General features: G+C 47.1%; 1 protein-coding gene across 6 annotated transcripts in view; it reads right to left on the minus strand.

The window, feature by feature from the left end:
• The window catches only part of ATG2B (autophagy related 2B), a 5,509,925-nt gene that overhangs the window by 1,336,045 nt on the left and 4,152,187 nt on the right, over positions 1-21,693 (minus strand). For all 6 annotated transcript variants that reach the window (XM_069637692.1, XM_069637689.1, XM_069637687.1 and 3 more), the window contains one exon: positions 16,923-17,152. In XM_069637692.1, the coding sequence (XP_069493793.1) occupies positions 16,923-17,152 (230 nt within the window). The remainder of the gene's footprint in view (positions 1-16,922; positions 17,153-21,693) is intronic.

Below are 21,693 nucleotides of genomic sequence, written 5' to 3' on the forward strand. Positions count from 1 at the left end.
GGTCCTGTGGCGACTTCTGAAGTTCCAGTCCCCAAAGCCCTGCTTTTATGCAGAAAACCCCCATTCACTCAGCCTAGCTGTCACTCAAACATGCTAAGTGGTGAGCCGGCCGGCTCACCACTTGGGCCAATCAGGACGGAGTGCGACTTGAGTTACCAAGGTAACTCAGTCCAGGGTGCCTAAATCCCCCTCCACCCCTCCTAAGTACCCCAGACAGAGTGGCACCACTTTGGAGGGCTTCTGTGGAGAAGCCCGCCAAAAGTGGAACAAAGGGCTCCACTTTGGGTCAGAGTTACAGAGGCGAACACCAACGCCATTTTAGAATCAAGTTTTGGCAAAAAATCCCAACCGGAGTTATAAAAATAAATATATAAACCGGCGGTATGTTTAAGGCTACCGTAAATAAATAATTAAATGTGTTAGCCTAAAACAATGGGAAATCCCATAGGGAAATATTCGCGGTCGAATATAAAAAGTAGTTTCCACTGCCACCAGCCAAAACTCGATCAGGGGGGACGGAGACGTGCCCCCTCGACTAACAGACCCTGGGGCAATCGAATTGCCCCAGCCAGTACGTCCACAATATGATGGTTTGTACTGGTTCTGTTCAGGATTCAAGACTAGCAAAGTCTTTGGTGACTTTACATGCCCTGGGAGACAGTAGTCAGTCCCAGGGTATGGAGTCTATGTTGGGGAGTCCCTAGGACACCCCTGGGTCACGGCACAGAGGGTGCTGTGTAACCCACATCACAAAAATACATGCGGCCCTATGGAGTAAAAGACCCCATAGCCCATTCAACACAAGGTTAACCAAGAAAACACACTTCAACATGTCCAAGAGTGGGGGTAAAAGAGTCCCACTCTTGGCAGGAGAAAAAAAGAAACCCCAGAAATCCAGCAAAGCCGCTGGGGGACTCACTAGGTAGGGAAATTCAGCCTAAACAGAGAATTCTCCCTAACACCAATGCTGCAGGAAACACACACAATGGGAAGCAGTAACATGTATATAATGCCCAAATGGGGGAAACTATGATTCCACACTGACTACTCTACTCAGGCCAGAGGGGTAATCACTCTTATTCACCCAAGCCTGGGATTTGGACTAGAGGGGCACAAGGTGGATCAACAGGGCAGGTACGTTGTTGTATGGGGCAGGGTAGCGGGCCAGCAATTACTCTTGGTTAATACATATAGACCCAATATAGACAATCCTGCCTTTTATATGAATGTATACTAAATGATTGCAGCCTGCGGTATGTCCAACGTGATCTGGGGTGGGGACTTCAATGTGGCACTGAACCCGGCACTAGACAGATCCTCCAAAATTACCAGAGTGCCTAGTAAGACAGCCCTCACCCTGAGTAACATTCTTTCGCAACTGTCATTGATGGATGCGTGGCGGGAATTGCACCCTGGGAACAGGAGATATACATACTACTCTACGGTTCATGACTCTGAATCCAGAATTGACTATTGGTTTGTTGCATCGGCTATGTCTGATATATTGCAGAAATGTGAAATTTTACCCCGCACATTTTCAGATCACTCCCCTGTGATGTTAGAGTTACAGCTCCAAGATGCCCCCTGTCCCGTGAGAAGATGGAGAATGCCGAGTGGGATGTTGGGAGACCCCGGGGTGGTGGAAACACTACATGTTGAAATAGCAGAGTTCTTCACCAATAACATGGGAACCGTGGACAAATACTCCACAGTGTGGGAATCTTTTAAGGTTTGGACTAGGGGAGTGCTGTTGTCTAAGTCTGTAGGTATGCTGAAGAGTGTACGTGCTGAACTAACGGACATTGAAAGTAAACTGGATAAATTAAGGGGGGGGACTACACTCGCACACAGAATAGGGAGTTACTAGCGGACATACACACACACCTACAGGAATTCGAAAAATTAGCTGCCAGAGAGGTGCGCTATGTGGTAGCCCCCATGCGTGCACGCAGACATGGGGAGGGTAATAAAGCTGACAGAACACTATCCAATCTACTCAAACAAGACAAGCAACCTAACCAGATCATTAGTATACGAACACCACAGGGGGAGGTACTCTTGAGGGAGGAGGAAATAAACAAGGAATTTGTCAAATTTTATCTAAAAAAACTATACTCTAATCAAGACAAGAAATCCTTTGCTTACATCAAAACTTACCTTGCGACTCTTGCCCTCCCCAAACTCTCGGAGGAGGATCGCTTGGCGATGGATCAGCCGATATCCGCTGAGGAGATCACAGAGGCAATCAAAGCGTTGGCATTGGGTAGGGCACCTGGGTCAGACGGGATAGGAGCTGAATTTTACAAAGAGTCCCGTGAAGAACTCGTTCTGATGCTGGTGTGAGAGGAGTCCCTCGAATGTAACATACAACCTCCTTCCATGAGAGAGGCGGTGATCACGGTGCCCCCCAAGCCACGGCGACCACCACAGGATGCATCTTCCTATAGGCCCCTGTCACACATAAACGCAGACGCCAAGATATTTGCGAAGGTAATGGCTAATAGACTTTTGCCGGCTGTCCCTGGCCTGGTTCATCCTGATCAAAATGGGTTCATTCCGACGAGGTCCACGGCCCTGAACCTCCGTAGGCTGTGTGGCATAATGGCACAGATAGACCCGAAAAGAAGCGCAGCGGCCATATCCCTGGATGCCGAGAAGGCCTTCGATTCGGTTTCCTGGGTTTACCTCTTAGCGGTTCTGGAGGCATTCGGGATGGGTCCAAATTCATTAGATATGTTAAACTGTTATATACTGAACCCGGGGCTCGGGTGCTAACCAATAGATCCATTTCTGAACTGTTTTTGTTGGGTAGAGGTACCAGGCAGGGGTGCCCGTTCTCGCCCCTGCTATTTGCATTAACTATAGAACCAATGGCAGCAGCGGTGAGACTGAGACACGCTGACAAAGGCATAAAAATGAAGGGGTCTACCCAACTGATCTCACTATATGCCGATGACACATTATTATATATCCGGGAACCGGAGACAAATATAGCACCCATAATGGCGGAAATACAAGACTTTGCAGCCTATTCGGGGTACACAGTAAACAGGGCCAAGTCAGAGATATTCCCGCTCACACCAGCCACCAAATGCCCCGACGCACTAAATGGACTCAAATGGTCCGAACACCACATTAGATAATTGCGGGTTCTTGTGTCCAGGGTTAGGCTCATGCTAGACTCTGACAACTATGTGGCCACACTACAGACCATTAATACAAAGCTTCAGTTGTAGGGGCATCTTCCGATATCGTTATACGGCAGGGTCGCTGTCCTTAAAATGATAATTTTGCCCAAGCTGCTCTACTTTTTGTCAATATCCCCATATGGCCGGGCAGGACGTTTTTCACCAAACTCATCCATGGTGGGGACATTCCTCTGGAATGGAAAGACAGCTAGGATAAGCTGGGAAAAGATGACGGAAATCATACTCCACTGGCGGTATAGCAGCCCCCGGCTTTCAGCTCTACTACTATGTTGCGCAAGCACAATTTGCAAAATATTGGTATAACACCACACATGAGGTACCCCATGCATGGATAGAGGAATACACCACACACCCCACGAATATTCGATCAGTTATCTTCGACATGCAATACAAAGACACATGTGAATACAACCCGGTCAGCTGTACGGTCAGGGCATGGGAGGCTATATACAAAAGATTGCAATTGACGACCCCTATAACCCAGAAATAACTTTATGGAATTTTTCTGGGTATACCCCCCATGCATGGCACCACAATACAGGAGTCCTGGGACCCGAATAACGAAATGAAAATAGGGGACATGTTTATAAATGGGAAATTGGTAACCCTACAGGAGCTGCTGAGAGCACTGGGTGATGGGCCACTTAGGACACTCCAATATTACCGTATGAGGTCGGCATTTCAGAAAAAAAGGCTGCTGCTTCCAGATTAGCCCCAGCCACAACCATGTGTACAGTTGGTGACCGCTAATGAGGGCCTGGGAATCTCCAGGCTGTATTCAGCAGTACAGGCACAAACCGCCACAACTAATCAAATTAAAGAGAAATGGGAAAGGGACTTGCAGGCGCCCATTGGGGAGGAAAAATGGTCTAGATAGTGCTCACTCACTAAGAAGTTGTCTCTAAATGCAGGACTGAGGCTAATCCAATTCAAAATATTGAACACGCTACACTACACGCCGGCTAAAATAGCAAAATTCACCCTGGGGTCTCTGATGCATGCCCTAAATGCAGGATGCCACAGGCAGGAGACTGCCATATGTACTGGGAATGTCGGGTGGTGGCAGGCTTCTGGAAAGAAGCGGCTTTGATGCTAGAGGAAATTATACAGATCCCCCCTGACCTGATGCCCCAAAAATATCTATTTGGAGACATAGGCAAATGTTCTGAGAAGACTAGAAGACTGTTTAATATTGCATGTGCGGTGGCCAAAAAGTGCATCCTACAAAAATGGAAGAGTGCGGGTCCACTGTGCATGAACCAATTTCTTCGTGAATTAACGCATGTAAATGAAACTGAACAACAGTATGTCCTGACCTAACCCAGGGCCTGCAGGCCCAAAGACATTTGGGGCCCATTCAGAGTCTACCTGTGTAATATGACCTCTGATGATGATGAAACTATATGACTATATATGAATACAATGACTGTAAAATGTATATTTTCCAATTGTATAAGGTGCAGTGTGAAAGGGTGCTATGTATCTCTTTGTGACCACTAATAAACAAAGTTTTTTTTAAAAAAATGTCTAAATAAATAAATAAACATCTGTTCCCTATTTGGAGGACCCAAGGGTCTTGGGCAAGGATGAAGTGGCAGGCCGAGAAGGCAATAAAGGGAAGGAACATGGACACTGATTTGAGTCAGTGGGAACATGTAGATCTACAGACACATCACAGGCATGGGCACCCTCTTATTACCTAATCCCCCTCCTCCTTCTGTTTGGATTGTTTGAGCACTTTGGGTGCTCAGGGCCCACATGCCATCCGACTTTCCAAATGAAGCACACTTCACCCAATGGCTATCAGGCACACTTAATAATGCAACATCCTTCCTTAGCAATCTTACCAGATCGTCTAAGATCGACAGTGTATTAAAAATGCCAGAATTAAAGATCATCATAAAATTAATCATTGGGGACAATGGGTCTTTTTTCAGTACCTCTAGACTGACGTGATCAGAAGGATTAGGAAGTCCAGATGACAAGGGAGGAGAGGGCATCAATCCACAAGAACAACAAGAGGTTTGACCAATAGCTGTAGGCTGCATATTTGGTATAACTAGTACCCTTTGAATTCTGTACAATACCCCCCAGAGTAGACTGTGGAGCAGCCTTACAAATGGGACCACCCCCTGCTACACTCCCTACAGCAGCACACTATGGGCATTCCACAGGCACTCTATTGAGTTGTACTGTAGTGGTGGCAAGCACCGGGTGGATACAGGGCTAGAATCTCCTAGTACAGATGTACCATCCTCAACATTGGCAGTACTGGTTAACCCAGAAATACCCAACAAGGAAGGTGTAGATAGTGTACCAGTACACAATCCAAGCCATATTTTATAAAGCTTTGTTGGAAAAGACGCCTCAGGCTCTCTCCGTTAGCAAAGCTTTATAAAAGATGGCTTGAATTGTGTACTTTTCAGGCCATCTTTTATAAACATGTGCAGATAAGGCGGGATGCTTGAGCTCTGACTCAACTGACAGGAGAGTGAAGAGGAGCAAGGGACGCTGATCGACGGCGGATGGCAAGCAGCACTCCAGCTGAGACCGCCAGCTGAGATCGAGTAGCTGAACGAGCCCGGCGGAATGCCTGACTCCATCTGATACCCCGAGCGGAGAGGCAGCTGCATGCCGGATCACCCGGCGAACGCAGAGCACACCAGGAGCAGTGAATCTGCACAAGGTAGCCGGCAGAGCCGAGCAGACTCCACAATGCTCCCCACCCCTCCTGTTTGATGAGCTGGACAACCGTAAGGTGGTGGGGACGCCCAGGATGAAGCATTAAAGAACCTGGGTTGGGAAAAGAACCCTGGGGGACGGCCCCTACAGAATAGCTACAGCAGCAATTAGTCTCCATAGAAAAGCTGCCGGGAGGTAGCAGGAGAGCGTGGGAGCAGCAAAGGAACCTGGAGCCGAAGAGGGAGGGGCCCCTGCCACACAGAGACAGCAGAGCTCGAAGGGAGAGATCCTGAGCTGACTAATGGAGGAGACTGCAGGCAGAAGAGGCAGGGACCAGGCCATGGAGAGGAATTAAGGGTACAGTCTTAGAAACATCGAGCCAGCAGGGGCTAAACCAGAAGCCTGTGGACCACTTGGAAGTAGCGGTCTTAGAGAAGTAAGGGAAGAATCTTGGGCAAAGCGCTGACCTGCGAGGAATGGCTATAGCTGTGCATGTTTAGGCAAAGGAGTGTGCAATATAACACAATCTTCTGGGAAGCAAGAAGGACACGATAAACAGCCCACTGGAAGCCATATTTAGTGGGCACCGCCACCACAATATTAGCACTACCACACTTGGCAAGATCTGAGGGGGCAAGCCCTTTTGGAAGTGGAGAGGGGTGGGCAATCCAGGAGCACAAAATACCAAAAGAAGCCACAGGAGCTTGGGGGCCTGCATAGCCTCTATCTGGGGGAACTGAATAAAAGGGACCAAAGTGTGGAAATAGCTGAGTGGGAACTACAAACAACAGGCCATGCACTAGTGGAGCTGTGCCCCAGGCAATACCTGACTGAAAGCCCCTCAAAGCATTTCCCGAGCAACTAGTGTCTGTGGCCAGGGGCCAAGGAAGTAGACTGGCTGAATGTTAAAACCAAGTGGAAGCAACCTACCTTAGACAGCCTTGCCAGGTCCAGACAACTGGCGCATGGAGAGGGCATGGAACCAGCACAGGTGAAAGAAGTGAGTGCCAAGGAGCTGCACAATCAAGTGATACCCACAGCAGATTTAAAGATGTCACTGGGGACACCGATTGCGGCGGAGCAAATGGATGTTGGATTGCTGCGTCAGGACATGCGGAGCTTAGCAGAGCGCACGGCTACACTGGAAATACAGGTAAAGGAGAATTCAGGAGCACTCAGGGACACTCTTTTGGAAGTCCATGTTTTGCAGCAAAAGGTAAGCCTACTGGAGGACAAAGTGGAAGAGGCAGAGGGATGGGCCCGCAAAAGAATTATACGCATAGTAGGCTTGTCTGAAGGGGAAGAAGGCTCAGACCTGACGACGTATATAGAAAACATGCAGCTCCAGGAGATTGGGCCTGGGAACCTCACACCGGGTTTCACAATTGAGAGAGTGCATCGAACGTTAGCTAGGAGGCCCCCTCCAAGACCAATTATTAATAAAGTCCTGAATTATAACAACAGGGAAAACATTTTAGCTTATTCCAGGCAAGGGGGAGAGTTGAAAAGAGCCTCTGCAGACCTGGCGGTCTACCCTGATTATACATTTCAAGTGTAGAAGAGCAGGGCGCAATTCTTGGTGGCTAAGGCTAGGCTAGGCTTGCATAGCTGGATTGAAATACATGCTGATATAACCAGCGCGACTCAAGGTCATTCACAAAAATAAGACTTGGTTTTTTGACCACCCAGAGAAAGCACAAGCATGGATGGACAGGGATAAGATACACCCATGGGAAACGGAAAGGGAAGGCAATTGAGAGAGGCACAAAGGAAGCCCAACCCGAAGCTAAAGACAACTAAAGGCTGTTGATTGGAGCGACTTATGCAGCCCTGGGTGGCAGTAGAACGGCACTTAAATGATCACTTGGAGACTGATGGGGTTCTTTTTCTGGAGTTGTTTTCCCCGTGAAGTGGTCCTTGATGCTTGCAACTGCTGTTTGGGCGTGGCAGGGTTTATCAGCAGTCTCGGCTTTGCAACAGGAAGAAAAGACTGTGCCCGATGGCGGTGCTGGCCACACCCTCCATGTTCTATTTTTTTAGGGCACTTGTTTTTGTGCCCATTCACTGTGCACCAGCCCCAGGCAGGACAGTTTGGGGTGAATGCGAGAAGTGGACATGCCTGAGCATGGTTAACCAAGCTGGGCCGTTATTATTAGTTGGGGAAGTTCAAAAGGGGAAAGGGTTGCCTGCACATATGAGAAAAGAGATGAACGGTAAACCGTTTTGGGTTCGAGAACTGCTAGAGCGGGTGAGGATGCTAATACCGGAGTTGGTAAGAAAGGGTCGGTCAGCAAGGGCTAAAAGAAAATGGCAGGAACTATAAATGTACTTACCTGGAATGTGAGGGGTTTGAATGCGTGTAAAGAGGAACAGGGTATTTGCATACCTTAAGAGAAGCAAAGTCGACATTGCCTTACTGCAGGAAACAGATCTCATGGCTGAAAAGCAAGCACTATTGGCGGGCAAGTTGAGGGGGCAAGTATTTGATTATTCGTATTCTGCCTATGCTTGCAGCGTCTTGATATGCATAGCACCCTTGGTTCCCCTTAAAGTCACACACAGCAAAAATGACAATGAGGGTAGGATGGTGCTAGTGCAGGGCCTCCTGGAACAAGTAGACTTTTGCCTGGTTAATACGTATGCCCCTAATCACAGCGCAGCTAGGGTTTTCCAGACCCTACATTCCAAGCTGGGCGCTTACCGGAATAGTAACATGTTATGGGGGGAGACATTAACTGCACGCTAAACCCAATCCCGGACAGGACAGACACTAAGCATACCAAACCATCTCCTCCTGCCAGGACATTACAGATGCTTCTGGACTCCTTCGCTTTAGAAGATGCCTGGAGAGCTCTTAACCCAGACACTACTCACACTTTTCAGCGCCACACATAGTACACACAAGGATAGATTACCTTTTTGTCGGAAAAGAACTGGTAAACCATCTCACACAAGCTCAGTTTAAGAGCAGAGTGCTGTCAGATCATGCCCCACCCAGCCTACAGTGGCAATATCTGCCCCCTGGGCCCTGATACCCACATGGAGGTTTAGAAGTGAATCACTAAAAGATCCCCCATTTCGCGATTGCATTAAAAAGAGTATTGGAGAATACGCCTTGCACTACTTGGGCAGTATATCTAGTGCTGGTGTCTTCTGGGAGGCTTTGAAGGTGGTTAGAGGGGTCGCCATAGCGGGGTCCAGTAGTGTACAAGCAACCATCAACAGAGAATTGGCTGCGGTTGAGGATAGCTTGAGGAAATTTGAACAGTCCCAGGAGCCACATTTAGTTAGTGATGTGAGTGGTGGGGAACTAAAACGGAAATTTATGGATTTCTGGGAGAGGCTTGGCAAACATAGCTTTGCTAAATATACGCAAAGGCGGCACACAGAAGCAGATAAGCCAGGCCGATTGCTAGAAAGGTTGTACAAGAAGGAAGGACAGCTGGGCCCTATACATTCAATAAACATAGGACAAGGGAACTTATGCTATACCCAAAATGGAGTTAATGTCACATTTCGAGATTTTTATCACTCACTGTAACAGGAGGGACCCCCAGTGTCTGGCACCCACCTTGTGGAGATGTTAGATGAGATCGAGCTCTCAGGTTTGACCCAAGAGGATAGAGATGGCTCAGAAGCACCCCTTACTTTGGAAGACATACAAAACGTAATTGTGAGTTTGCCGACTAGGAAGCACCAGGTTTGGATGGTCTTCCTAGCAAATTTTATAAAGAATGTACTCAATAATTGGTCACTCATTTGCTTAGTGCCATCAATGAGGCCTACGAGGTGGGAGTTCTTCCACTTAGCCTGAGAGAATCTATCGTTATACCCTCCTCAAGCCTCATAAAACCCAGATGGAATGTATCTCTTACATACCCCTCTCAATGCTCAACCAAGACAATAAGATAATTACACCCATACTATCAGACAGACTGAAAAAAGTGATATACAAGTTAGTGCAACCAGACCAAACGGGATATGCCCCGGGCCGCAGCATGGCTTGGAACTTAAGGAGACTACATCATGTAATAAATAGGACAGCATCCTGGGAAACGCTGTGCGTCATAGCCACGCTGGATGTATGTGGTGAAAGTGTTCGATTCAGTGCGATGGGACTGGCTTTATGCAACTCTGCGAAGATTTGGTTTTGGGCAGGCATACATGAAGTGGGTCCAGCTAGTGTACTAGGCCAGACATCTGACATCTTTATACGCGGATGATACTCTATTATACATTCTGAATCCTGAGGATAATCTGGAGCTGCTATTAGAGGCCACGATGCTGTTTGCGTAACTGTCTGGGATTACAATTAGCATGGACAAATCAGCATTAAGCCCAATAGAGGGGCTCCGTAATGCACTGTCAGTGCTGGCCCTGCAATGGGAAGTGCACACGTTTCAGTACTTGAGGGTTAATGTGTATCACACCCCGGCAGAGGAGCACACGCATAACACACTATAGGCCCAGAGGGTGTTAGGAGTTCTATGAAGTTCTGGACTAAATTGTCCCTTTCAATGATGTGGAGAGCAACCTTGCTGTAAATGTATGCCAAGATTGTTACACTTCTTTGTGAATGTCCCGTTTTACATTGCTAGGCCATTTTTTAAGATCTTGGAGGGTATCTGCAGAAGTTTCTTATGGCAAAATGGGAGGAGTAGAATAGCGTTATCATCATTATACAGACAGCACGCAGAAGGAGGCTACTACATAGCAGGACAGTTGCAATTCGTAGTGGACTGGCTGGCGGAGTACCCAACTCCGGATACACTGATGTTGCAAGCTACTGGGAGGAGTCATTACTTAAAGGAGATATTGTGGCTAAAGAAACCGAGAGAGGGCTAATCACACCTAGTGTCCCAAGGGGTGAAAATCTGGGACAGAGCCTTAGCAGTGATGGGGCTATCGGGTGGGTAACGGCACAGATTCCTCTGGTCTTGATAGTGTCCTCCTCGTCCCAGGTGAGAATGGGTATATCTACGTACTTGGAAACCAGAGGAGTGTCCAAAGTGGGTGACCTGTTGCAGGACGCTAGTTTCATACCCTTCTCAGAACTGACAAGGCAGACAGGAATACACATAGGCCAATATATGCTGCATGGTACAATTAAGAGAGAGATAACGCGTATGGCCCACATATGGCAAACTCATGGAGAAACACTTGATAGTGGACATCCTATATGATATAGCTGAGGGAGGGCATACTATACCACAAATATATGACCACCTATTGTCGAAAGGGCCCGCTGCCCCGCTAGAGATTAAGGGAACGTGGGAAGAGGATTTAGGGGTGACCTTCACAAAGCGCAATGGGCGAGGATACTGGGACACCACAAGACAGTGTCACGAAATGCGGAGGCTGCAGCTCATACAATTGCTAGTGATGGACAGAGCGTACCCGACGCCCCAGTGGATTTCAAAGTTTCTAGGGGCAACACCACAGGGCTGCCCCAGGTGCAATGCGATGGACGCAGGTATGCTTCATATGTTTTGGGCATGTCCAGTGGTGAGGCTATATAGGCAAGAGGTGGCGAACATATTACAGAAAGCTCGGGAGGCAGACGCGTTTTCTCCAGGTGCATGTCTGCTGGGCTGTTTTGCACGACAGAGAAACTGGAAGCATGTTACTAAATTAAAAGACTTGGAGTGCATCCTGGGCAAGCGCAGGATAGCTATGACATGGAAATCGAGTAGAGGCCCGGGTGTGGAAGCATGGTGGAGGAATCTAAATAGATGTGGAGTGGCATAAACTGCAGCATGGAAAGGGGTGATGCAGTGAGACCACTGGGAAGCCTTGGGGGCCGTGGGGGATCGAGGAACGGGAAGCTCTGGGAACACTGTTTGCTGGGACAACAACAGAAGAAGCAGAAGAAGGCTGACCCTAGCAATAAAATATGTGGCTCTGAACCGATTGAAATGTAGCGTGTGTATGGTATAAAAGGAGTGCAGGCAGGATGGGGGGTGGTGAAGGGGGGAGGGAAGTTGGGAGGTGGTTAAAGACATGACATAAGTTGTTGCCCGATAAAGTTGCTATTGTGTATGCTGTGTTAAATGTTGTTTGTGGTTTAACAAAAAACGAATAAAACTTATTTAAAAACAAAAATAAAATAATGAATAAAAAAAAAACCTCTGCTTGGTTACAGGATTCTCCACACTAATAATTTTGTCCTTCTCCTGTGATTTTCTGTTTTGTCGATCCCTGGGTGGCCAAAGCGCTACAGGTGGCTTTACGTTTGGCCATAGAAGTAAAAATGGGCCAAACAATTATAACACCTCAAATGGACTACAATAGTCTGAAATGTCACATACAAAAAATGCAGAGAATATGTGTAATCAGAGGTCCAAAAAACAAATATCCAAAGTGCGTACGGCAAATACCTGAATGAGAGTACCAGAAATTAACTCACCAGCGGAACGCACAAATAGCTCACATGGCAGCCATAGTCCGTCTCCCCGCCCTCTGGTGAAATAATCAGAGCTCAAGTGTACAACGTCTTGCCAATAAGGGCTTCGCAAAGTGACAATTCCAGTACTTTTCAGAACGGTTCAAAAAGGTTTGCAGCCCGAGACTGCAAGAACAGCACACACCACGAAAGAACCAAGCATGGCTCGCAGCCCGGGTTTTCAGAAGAGCGCAGACCTCGGGAGAGCCTCTGAATTGGTACACCACCCCACACGGACCTGTCAAAATGGAAATAAAAGCTCATCAACGGGCTAAATTGAACGTCAGTGATGTCCAAAATCAGACTCCGAGCCTTGAGTCACAGCTGGAGATGAATGGAAAATCCTTGGCAACAAAGAAGTGAATAATCAGGAGGCAATAGCAGCGAAAGAAAAAAGAACCGCAGGTATACTGCTCCCGCATTCCTCTTTCTTGTTAATTAGTCAGAATTGCGCTGGATTGTAAACACAGAGCACACGCTGTGGAGCATACGAAATCCAGGCAGACCTTGACACGGGATATACACAGCTATTAAGCTTCACCATAGGACAGTTAGGAAGGTAAGCAGTTGAGAGGTACAACAGGAATTACTTCCAGTTATCAGGAGCCCGCTGCCCGCGGCACATACTGCAGAGACTGCTCCAAATAGCAGCTGGGTCTCTGGCGGTTTCACAGATTGAAATGCAATTGCAGGCTCTCCAGCCGCATCCTCGAGAAAGAAACAAGGCAAGAGTGGACCCACAGGTCCCAAGATTAACTTCTGAGTGTTGGCAGACCAAGACCAAAGTTCACTACTGCTGCCAACTGGGGGCATGGGTGACTCCTTCTTGAATGTCCTGCTGCAGAACATGGCGAAAATCCCCACCCAGAGCCGACGTGCAACATTAACTTCAGGGCAAGCTGAGTGCCTCAGGATCTACAGCGCAGCATCTGCTGCAGCGCCACGTAAAAAAGGCAAGTGTGTTTATGACGGACAACTTTTATATGTCCAGCGCGGCTGTTCAATCTGCAACATGGCCCCTGGAAGAATACAGGATTAAAATAAATGGCTGGCTATTATGTATTTTGCAGGACATTGCTGCAAATCAGCTTTCAAGATTCCAGAGCCCTCCTGGGTCGACTGAGCCTTTCCCCAAAAGCCATGTCCTAACTCCACCCAAGTACCTTTGGAGATCCCCCTCTGGGCGAGAGCTCTGTGATCTTGCTCCTGGGGTGAAGACCACCTCCTTGCCTTTGGCATTGGATGGGTGGCAAAAACGGTGTCCCTCTGCATGGAGCTTGTGATGCTTTCCGTTGGAGTATGCGTTACAGTGGAAGCTTTACTACTATCCCCAGTTGTCTGCTTGCGGATCCTGCTTTTCAGGCAGTGTTACTATACTGTAGAATCAACTGCTTCAATGGCGTTGGTTATGACACTGGGATCCTCGCCCTCGAATCTTACTTTGGTAAAGATCATCCTTGTGGTACCCGTGGAGGTAGCCCCCCATGGAGTGACGGGAGGTTCTGGTGGATGATGGGCCCCGCCTCATTTAGCATTTCTGGGCTGATTCATGGGCAGTGAACAAAAACACATTTAAAAAGGTGAAATGAGCAACTCTGGGTCTCATACCTCGAGCCTTTCTTTCTTGAAATTAAACGGTTCAGGCGCCACACCGTCAGGGCATTAGCACTGCAAGATCTCCCCTTCACAGATATGATGCAAACTACCTGATTCTCTGGGGCAAAGTTCAAATTCCACTGTCAGGTGGGCGAAGGGAACTATGTCCTGGATGGTGTGTTTAAACTCCATGAACATTTATATTCTGCTCAGATTTCTCTTTCTTTTCCAGATGCTGCTGATTCAAGTACCCGATAGCCTCTTTGAGTCTGTAAGGGATTGCTGTGGAAGTTTTGTTGCAATAACCGCAAGCCCAGGATCTCTTATGAAGACTTGCTCAACTTCAAAGCATATTATACAGCAACCCACATGTGAATCATGCTGTATACCTTAAACCCAGGGAGTACTAAGCAATGAGTGCATTTGAAAATTCGATTCTGGGCCAATTGACAGTGGTATCACTACATATTATCCCCACCAAAATATCACCGTATATATGGTCGTCTGGAACGGCCATAGGCAATATTTTTGGGGGGATACTTTTGGGGGGTTTTGGGAGTGGGGGTTGCAGGGGTGTCCCCCGCTCCTTTAAAAATGTGGGGTTGTCCCCTACAGGTTACATGCCTTAATATCGCCGCAAAAATATGGCGATATTTTTGTATTGCAATATTTTTGCGGGGATATTAACACATGGAACCGTGACAGTGGGAGAGTGGCGTTGGGTCCGTCATACTTGGCTATTAAAGGGAATCAGATCTCACCCTGTGTTGGCAGCTTTTTGGGAATTGTGGAGGCACACCAGAGGTAGTAGCTGGCTGTCATCATTGCCATAGCCCTTAATTTATATCTGGGCAACACATTTCAGTGATTTATCATGGGAAATGTTATGATTTCTGTTGTGGTACGAGGCAGGTTTGGAAATGGCAGGACAGATGTAGGAGGAGGGACAACTTTGAAGCTTAAACTACTAAAAATGGGTCCACTGTCAGTCTTCGCATACCTGCAACTCAAGGGAGTCTTCACAATTTCTAAGGTGGGGGGTGGAAATTGTCTACAATCTCACCCCATTCGAAAAACTCCTACTGACATATCAATAAAGGGATTGGTCTGTGGAACTCGCCAAGAAATATTTCTGGTTACACTGCACACTGTACTTAGTGTCAAAACCCAAAGGGGACACAAATGATCTGCTTCTGGAATCTCCTCTTCGGAAAGAAGGTAGAGCCCTTGATATCCTCCCTGAAAAAAATGCACTTGTGTACGAGCGCAATAGAAATCAAATATCAATTCAATTCGATTAATGCACGGAAGCTCCTACATAGATGGCAATACCCCACAGGAAAATTAGCCAAGAGGTTCCCAAGTATTAGTGCTTGAGGGGATGCAGAGAAGAGGGTACATATTGGCATATGTGGCGATCCTATGGGTAAGTCAAGACATATGGGGCCAAAGTCCTTTCATGGATATGGGATCTGGATGGGATTGAGCGTCCAAGGTATCCACTTGTGTTGCTTTTTGTTAAATGTGGAAAAAGAAAGAGCGCCATGAACTGGGCAACATGGCTCACAACTTGCTTCTGGAGGCCAGGGCAAGTTTGGTTACATTGTGGACACCGAACTTCTCCAGGAAAGAATGGCTCTTTAACTTTTGAGACATTTATCATATGTAAAGAATGGTGCACTTGAATCACCCTGGAAAATTAAAATGGAGTGATCACCCTTTTTGGAAAAATACGCACAATAACGTATTAAAGTAATGTAAAGGATGGGCTCCAGGTTTGCAAGTCACAATATAAAAAAGGGTATATGTATTCTTCTAATCGTTGCCTGACATGGGTGAAGGAAGATGATGGGGCGTGGGAGAGGAGTATTGCGGAAGTTGTGTGTTTTGTTTTTTCTTTCAAGAGAGAGTAGTGTTGGCAAGAAGAAGAAAAAGTATAAAGCGCTTAAGCCACTGGAGAAGGGACTAGAGCAGGACCATCCATGTTTGGAGAAAGGAGAAGAGACCATCCATATAGCTAGTGAGGATGGGGCGCTTCCAGGGGACCGATTAGTCCAGGGAATATTGTAGAAGCAGGAGGAAGAACATGATAGTACCACTATGCTGAGGAGTGGAGAGGACAGATTAGGGTTAGGCAGGACTCAGAAGGGCCCGAGAAGAAGCCTCCATGGGAGAAGGGGGTGAACCAAAAGAGGAGGGCCATACATCTTCACTTAACCCCACCATGGAACAAAAGAGTATCAGAAAGGGGTCATCCATGTACCCAGCCTGGTTGGAAGCTCTGACACTCGACCCAGAGGGGGTGAACTAAGCAAAGGTGGTCAGGAGGACCCCCAAAACAACTATCAGTTCAAATTCCATGGGTCTGCAGTCCAGGTAAAACCATTGGCCAAAGAGAATATTAAGAGGACATGGAAGCCTCCTCTCTACTAATCCCTGGAAAGGGAGAGAAACCCATCCATGAAGAAGAAATACTTTGGTTTGTAGTTCCTTTGGTATTTCAGTAGTGGCTTGGAACACCTTTGAGGACACTTTTTTGTTTGGATAAATCGGAAGGACTGGGAACCGGCCAATAGGCAATTGAATTGTGGACCTTTGAGACACTCAATACTTTACAGACAAACTCCTTTGGAGCAAGAGGGGAAGTCCCTTATTTCTGCAGATTGTGTTGACCCATTGTGGAGATTCCATGGCCATCCCCTCGCATTAAACCGAGCCCTTTGGAGCTACCAGCCTGAATACCTATTTTGACGAGTTTTGTCATCATCCTGACACATTATTTTGTAGTTTGTGGCGATGGGTTAATAAAAACCCTTGAAACAGCAACTGGTGTCTGGTCACAGACTGAACAACATAGGCCATGTCACAGGTGGACACAGACAAAGGGGGACACAAGGAGCACTATTTCTTTAAATAGTTTATAATGAAAGTTTCCCATAGTAAACACTGTAGCAATGGTGAGATCACGTGCATTAAATCCAAGAAAAACATACCTGTAATACTTAGCTGGAGATCCAAGATTGGGATTTCCAAAATCCTTTCCCCCGTAAAGATGCCACACAAGAGAAACTTCCTTTACAACATAGCGCACTTCAGGAACAGGAAACTGCAAAGGTGCTTTGCTTGAATCATTCTTTGGTGCTGGTAGGCTGAAGTGATTCTGTTTAATTATGATTGCATCATCTGTCCATTTTTTCACCACTGGTTCTCCTCCCGCTGTTTCCTGAGGTAAAAAATGATCATGAGTTTATACAAATTCATCAGAAAAATGTATTGCCATACTTGAACATGACATGTTGGTGGGTCTTAAGAGTCAGACCCAAAATAATCTGCCTAATTGTCTAAACGAAGAAAACCAAATCTATTGGGGTCATTCCGGTAAGGGATTACTGGCACCAGTAAGGAGACAGGTGCCGGAAAACCCTTACTGCCCAATTCCGAGGACCCTTAGCGGGAACCGTAAAGGACGTGTGGTCTGACCACACATCCTTTGCGGGTCCCGCTAAGGGACCAGGGCGCTAACTACAGGCCAGCTATTTGCGTGCCTGTAATTAGCGCCTTCCCCATTCCCATTGAGCCCTCTGGGGGCTCAAATGGGAATGGGGAATGGTTTGGTGAATGGGGATTTACCGGGTCTTCCAGGGTCGGAATGACCCGGTAAGTCCCCATTCACCCAGACCCGGGCCCGGAATTGGAGGCAGCCATGGTGCTAATAGCGCCATGGCTACCTCCAATCTCGGAACGAGGCCCAATGTTTTCAACATCAGGCTGTAAATTCGTTATTGTTTCAAGACGTGTACAATCCTTGTTTACATTTCTACTTTTCTACTATCAACATTGTCAATACAAAAAAAGACAAAGAAAGAAATTGAAAAGTAAGACCAAAGGGGGTTAACATTCAAAGGGGTTTCATAAGCTCACTTTTGCATAAGCCACAAAAGTTGCGTGGTTCCAACACAGCAGAAACACAACATCCAGCCAGGATGAACATCAAAAAGGAGACTCAAAGAACATCAGAGAGGAGTATTCTCAGGAAGGTGGATTCCCAAAGAAGGCAAACTATCAAAAACAACCCTACCCCCAACACCCCTGTGGGGAAAAGGGTTCAGAAATTACAGAGGCAATAGAAAGCAATACACAGTCAAATGGGTTTTGGATTTCTGTATCTGAACAACAGGCAGGACGCAGCAAAGTAAATGGTATGATGCATCCGTGATTTCAGCCTTTGGGGGCAAAAAGCACCAGGGCTGGATTGTGTACCTGTGGATCTTTTTAAGGATGCATCAGAAATATGGGGCCCAGTGATGACAAGAGTTTGTAATGCCGTTATTTCAACAGGTTTCATGCCTAGTACTTGGTGGAAGGCTGTAATAGAGCCAATCTTCAAAAAGGGTTGTAAAGACCAACTGGAAAATTACCACCCAATCTCGTTGTTAGATGGGGCGGGAAAATTATACGCCAAGGTAATTTTGGGCCACCTCCAAGGCTGGGTATACTTGTCTGGAATAACTAATCCGTTGCAGGTGAGTTTCCAACAGGGGCTGGGCCTTATAGAGACTTAACAAACTTGTAAAAAAATACACACGCTTAAATAACTAAGTTATATGCTGTATTTGCTGATTTAAAAACAGCTTTTGACTCAGTCATCCGCGACAAATTGTGGCAGGCCTTACAAGTTTATAATATTCCACACGGCTTATTGTTAATTATTCCATCCTTGTACAGTAACAGTGCTTCTGTTAGATGGGGGAAGAGTAGTGAGAATAAAGAGAAATTCGATGTCCAGCGTGGGGTTAGGCAGGGCTGTGTGCTCGCCCCCCTTCTTTTTAATGGTATGGATCCACCAAGGATTGGTACTCTTTGTTTTCCATGTCTTTTCTTTGCAGAATATGCAGTTCTGCTATCAGCATCGGCCATGGGCATAAGGCATACTGCGTCAATATTTTTTATTTTGATCTTTTTTTTATAATCGCTTTATACCTGTGTTAGGTTTCTAAGCGTGGATCCTTGATTCAAACCTCTGTTGTTCTGCGTGGTCTTTCTTCCAAGACCAGCACATTGCCTCTGTGCTATCCTCCGTTCACAATTTGTTCACATTTGTGAAGAATGCAATAATCTTGGCCTGGAAATGAATAGAAGTAATACAAAGGTACTAGTTTCTAGCGGTAGAATGGCCAGGCAAGTGAAAGTATGTGTAGAAATAGAAGAGGTTGTGCTAGAGCAGGTCGAAACGTGTAACTACATGGGTCTGTGCTTTGCAGAGTATGCCACCTGGAAAGATCAAGTCTCAAAAGCCACCACGACCTTGATTAAATATAGTGGTGGCATCAAGAGGTTTTATTACATGTATGGCACAGATGCCTTGAGGCCAGTCCTGGAACTGGACCGGACTAAGGTCCCATCTGCAGCATTATACGGTGCAGAGATTTGGGGATGCGAAAAGCCCTCAAGATTTGGGGGTTGCAGAAAACAAATTCTTAAAGTCAATTATGTCACAACCGAATAGTGCCCCTAATGCTACATTGCACCTAGAATGTGACTGTTAGGAAAGATTTCTTAATTGTGGGTAATTTTCCTTCCATGTGGCAAAACCTAAACTTTTTGCTGTTGTTTTCACCATGAACTAGACTTTGCCAGAGAAGTGCAGCCTTCTGCCGCACCCCTCTGGGCTTTCGCTCTATTCTTACGGGGAAACTGACATGCCCTTAAGACAGTCAGTACCGGGAAACAATGTTTTCCGTAGTTTCTTTATCATGTTGCAGCTTTCGCGCAACATGGCACAAGAGGGCAGTGTAAGCTAAGTTACTGCTCTCTTGGGTCTCTAGTCTTCTACAGGCCCTAAATACTCTCTTTCGATTGTAAATGAACAGTGCAAGTGGCAGCAATCATTTCTTGTGTTTTTGAGCTCCTTTTGGCGTTTTAAGCACGTTTCTCGCGCTTAGCCCAAAATGGTGGCCTGGCTCCCAAAATGGCTAGACCACGAGGCTCTTTGTCCTGTCCGCTGACAGTCTTGCCCCCTTCACCTCCCCCAGGTCGAGCCGACCCGGGTCCTTCCTTATTTGGGCATGTACTTTCGAGCGAACCACAGATGCTTTCGCAGGCTTCTACAGGCCTGGTGTGTGCCTCCAGGATGGGGGGCTGGGATGTCTGGTCCCAATACACATCCTGGGTGCCAGAGAGTCTAGGGTGGTGTGGTTTTTAACTCTATTATCTGGCGGGGCAGCTGCTGTATGTGGCCAGGTAGCTGTCCGCTGAAGACTCGGCGGAAGCCAGGCTTTTGCGGGGAGACTCAGCCCCATATTTTTTTAGGGAAGTGGTGTGGTTGCTGAGGGACAAACTGGTGGGAAGGGGGCAGCTACTGAGGCTGGGCTGGGAGGTCTGGCGCAGGACATGGAGAATGATGGGTTATTCCGAGCCGCTCTCCCAACAGGCCCCACTGGTGGCGCTGTGCGGGAACGACTCTCAACTATTTGGGTTGGTCCGTAGATACTGGGAACCGGTAGGCTTGGCCACCCTTGGGGACATATGGCAGGAAGGGGAGGCATTGGACTTTCAGAGGTTACAAGAAGAGACAGGGGTGCATAGAGGCCAATATATAACCCATGCTAGACTTATGAAATGAGTTAGAGAGAGATGGCCTGAGACGGTGTTGGCTGACGACCCTGATGCCTCCCTGGAAACTATGTATGATGTTTTGGAGGGCGGGCACAAAATATTGAGGATATACGAGCTCCTGAGAGCGAGGGTTGGGAAGGAGCTGCCCCAATTTAGACAGGATTGGGAAGAAGAGGTAGGTGGACCCATGACAGACGGGCAATGGGAGAGAGCCCAGAGGTACCATAAAAAGGTGTCCCGGAACGCGAGACTCCAACAACTCCAACTGTATGTAACCCATAGGGCCTATCTGACTCCTGGGAAAATTGCAAGGTTTGGAGGCTCGGTTACGCAGAAATGCCCCAGGTGTGGGGAGGTGGAAGCGGGGCTGCTACACATGTTCTGGGCTTGCCCGGAGGTGCACAGATTTTGGGATGAGGTTAAAATGAAACTGGCTGGTGGGGGAGTGGTGTTGGACGTGGGATCAGCTTGGGCATGCATGCTCAGGATTTTTCCCAGACCCCGGGACTTAAAGCACATAAGCAAGATGAGGGATTTAGCTTATGTCCTGGCCAAGCGCAGGATTGCTATTCGCTGGAAAGCGGCCCACAGACCCAGGGTGGAGCTATGGTGGGCGGACCTCCTAAAATGGGCGGAAGCGGAATCGGATGACACGAGTGAGTTGGCTCTAGTTTGAGGGGGGAAGTTGGGAAATTATACTGTCAAATGTGATGGTTTAACAATGCTTCTATGTACTGAAACTGTTGTATTGTGTGGTGTTTTGTTTGGTTTTGAAAATAAAATTAAAATTAAAAAAAAAGAAAAAAGAAGAAATTTCAGTGATCTGAGAGATAACTGTGGTGGGTTAAATGAATGCAAAGCACAACCATGTACAGCGAGGGATCCCACAGTTCTCCAATATAGCTTTTAAGTGCTGTAGATGGTAAGATATGAAGCAGTGTGCCGAAGACTTGCAACAATAGATATACAACAAATAGATTAGGGCATTAGACCAGAACAATGAGCCCAGTGATTACCAAACCCACGTGAGAGATACTCTGGAGCAAAGATCACTTTTAGCGGCACTGAACAGCATGTGACATGTTGTTGAAGTGAGGTTATATGAAGGAGCGCCTGGAAGTCAATTGAACCAGAGATTTTTAGTTCTTG

This window comes from Ambystoma mexicanum, chromosome 14 (genome assembly GCF_040938575.1).
Source record: "Ambystoma mexicanum isolate Mex_15411 chromosome 14, UKY_AmexF1_1, whole genome shotgun sequence".
Taxonomy (NCBI): Eukaryota; Metazoa; Chordata; class Amphibia; order Caudata; family Ambystomatidae; genus Ambystoma; species Ambystoma mexicanum.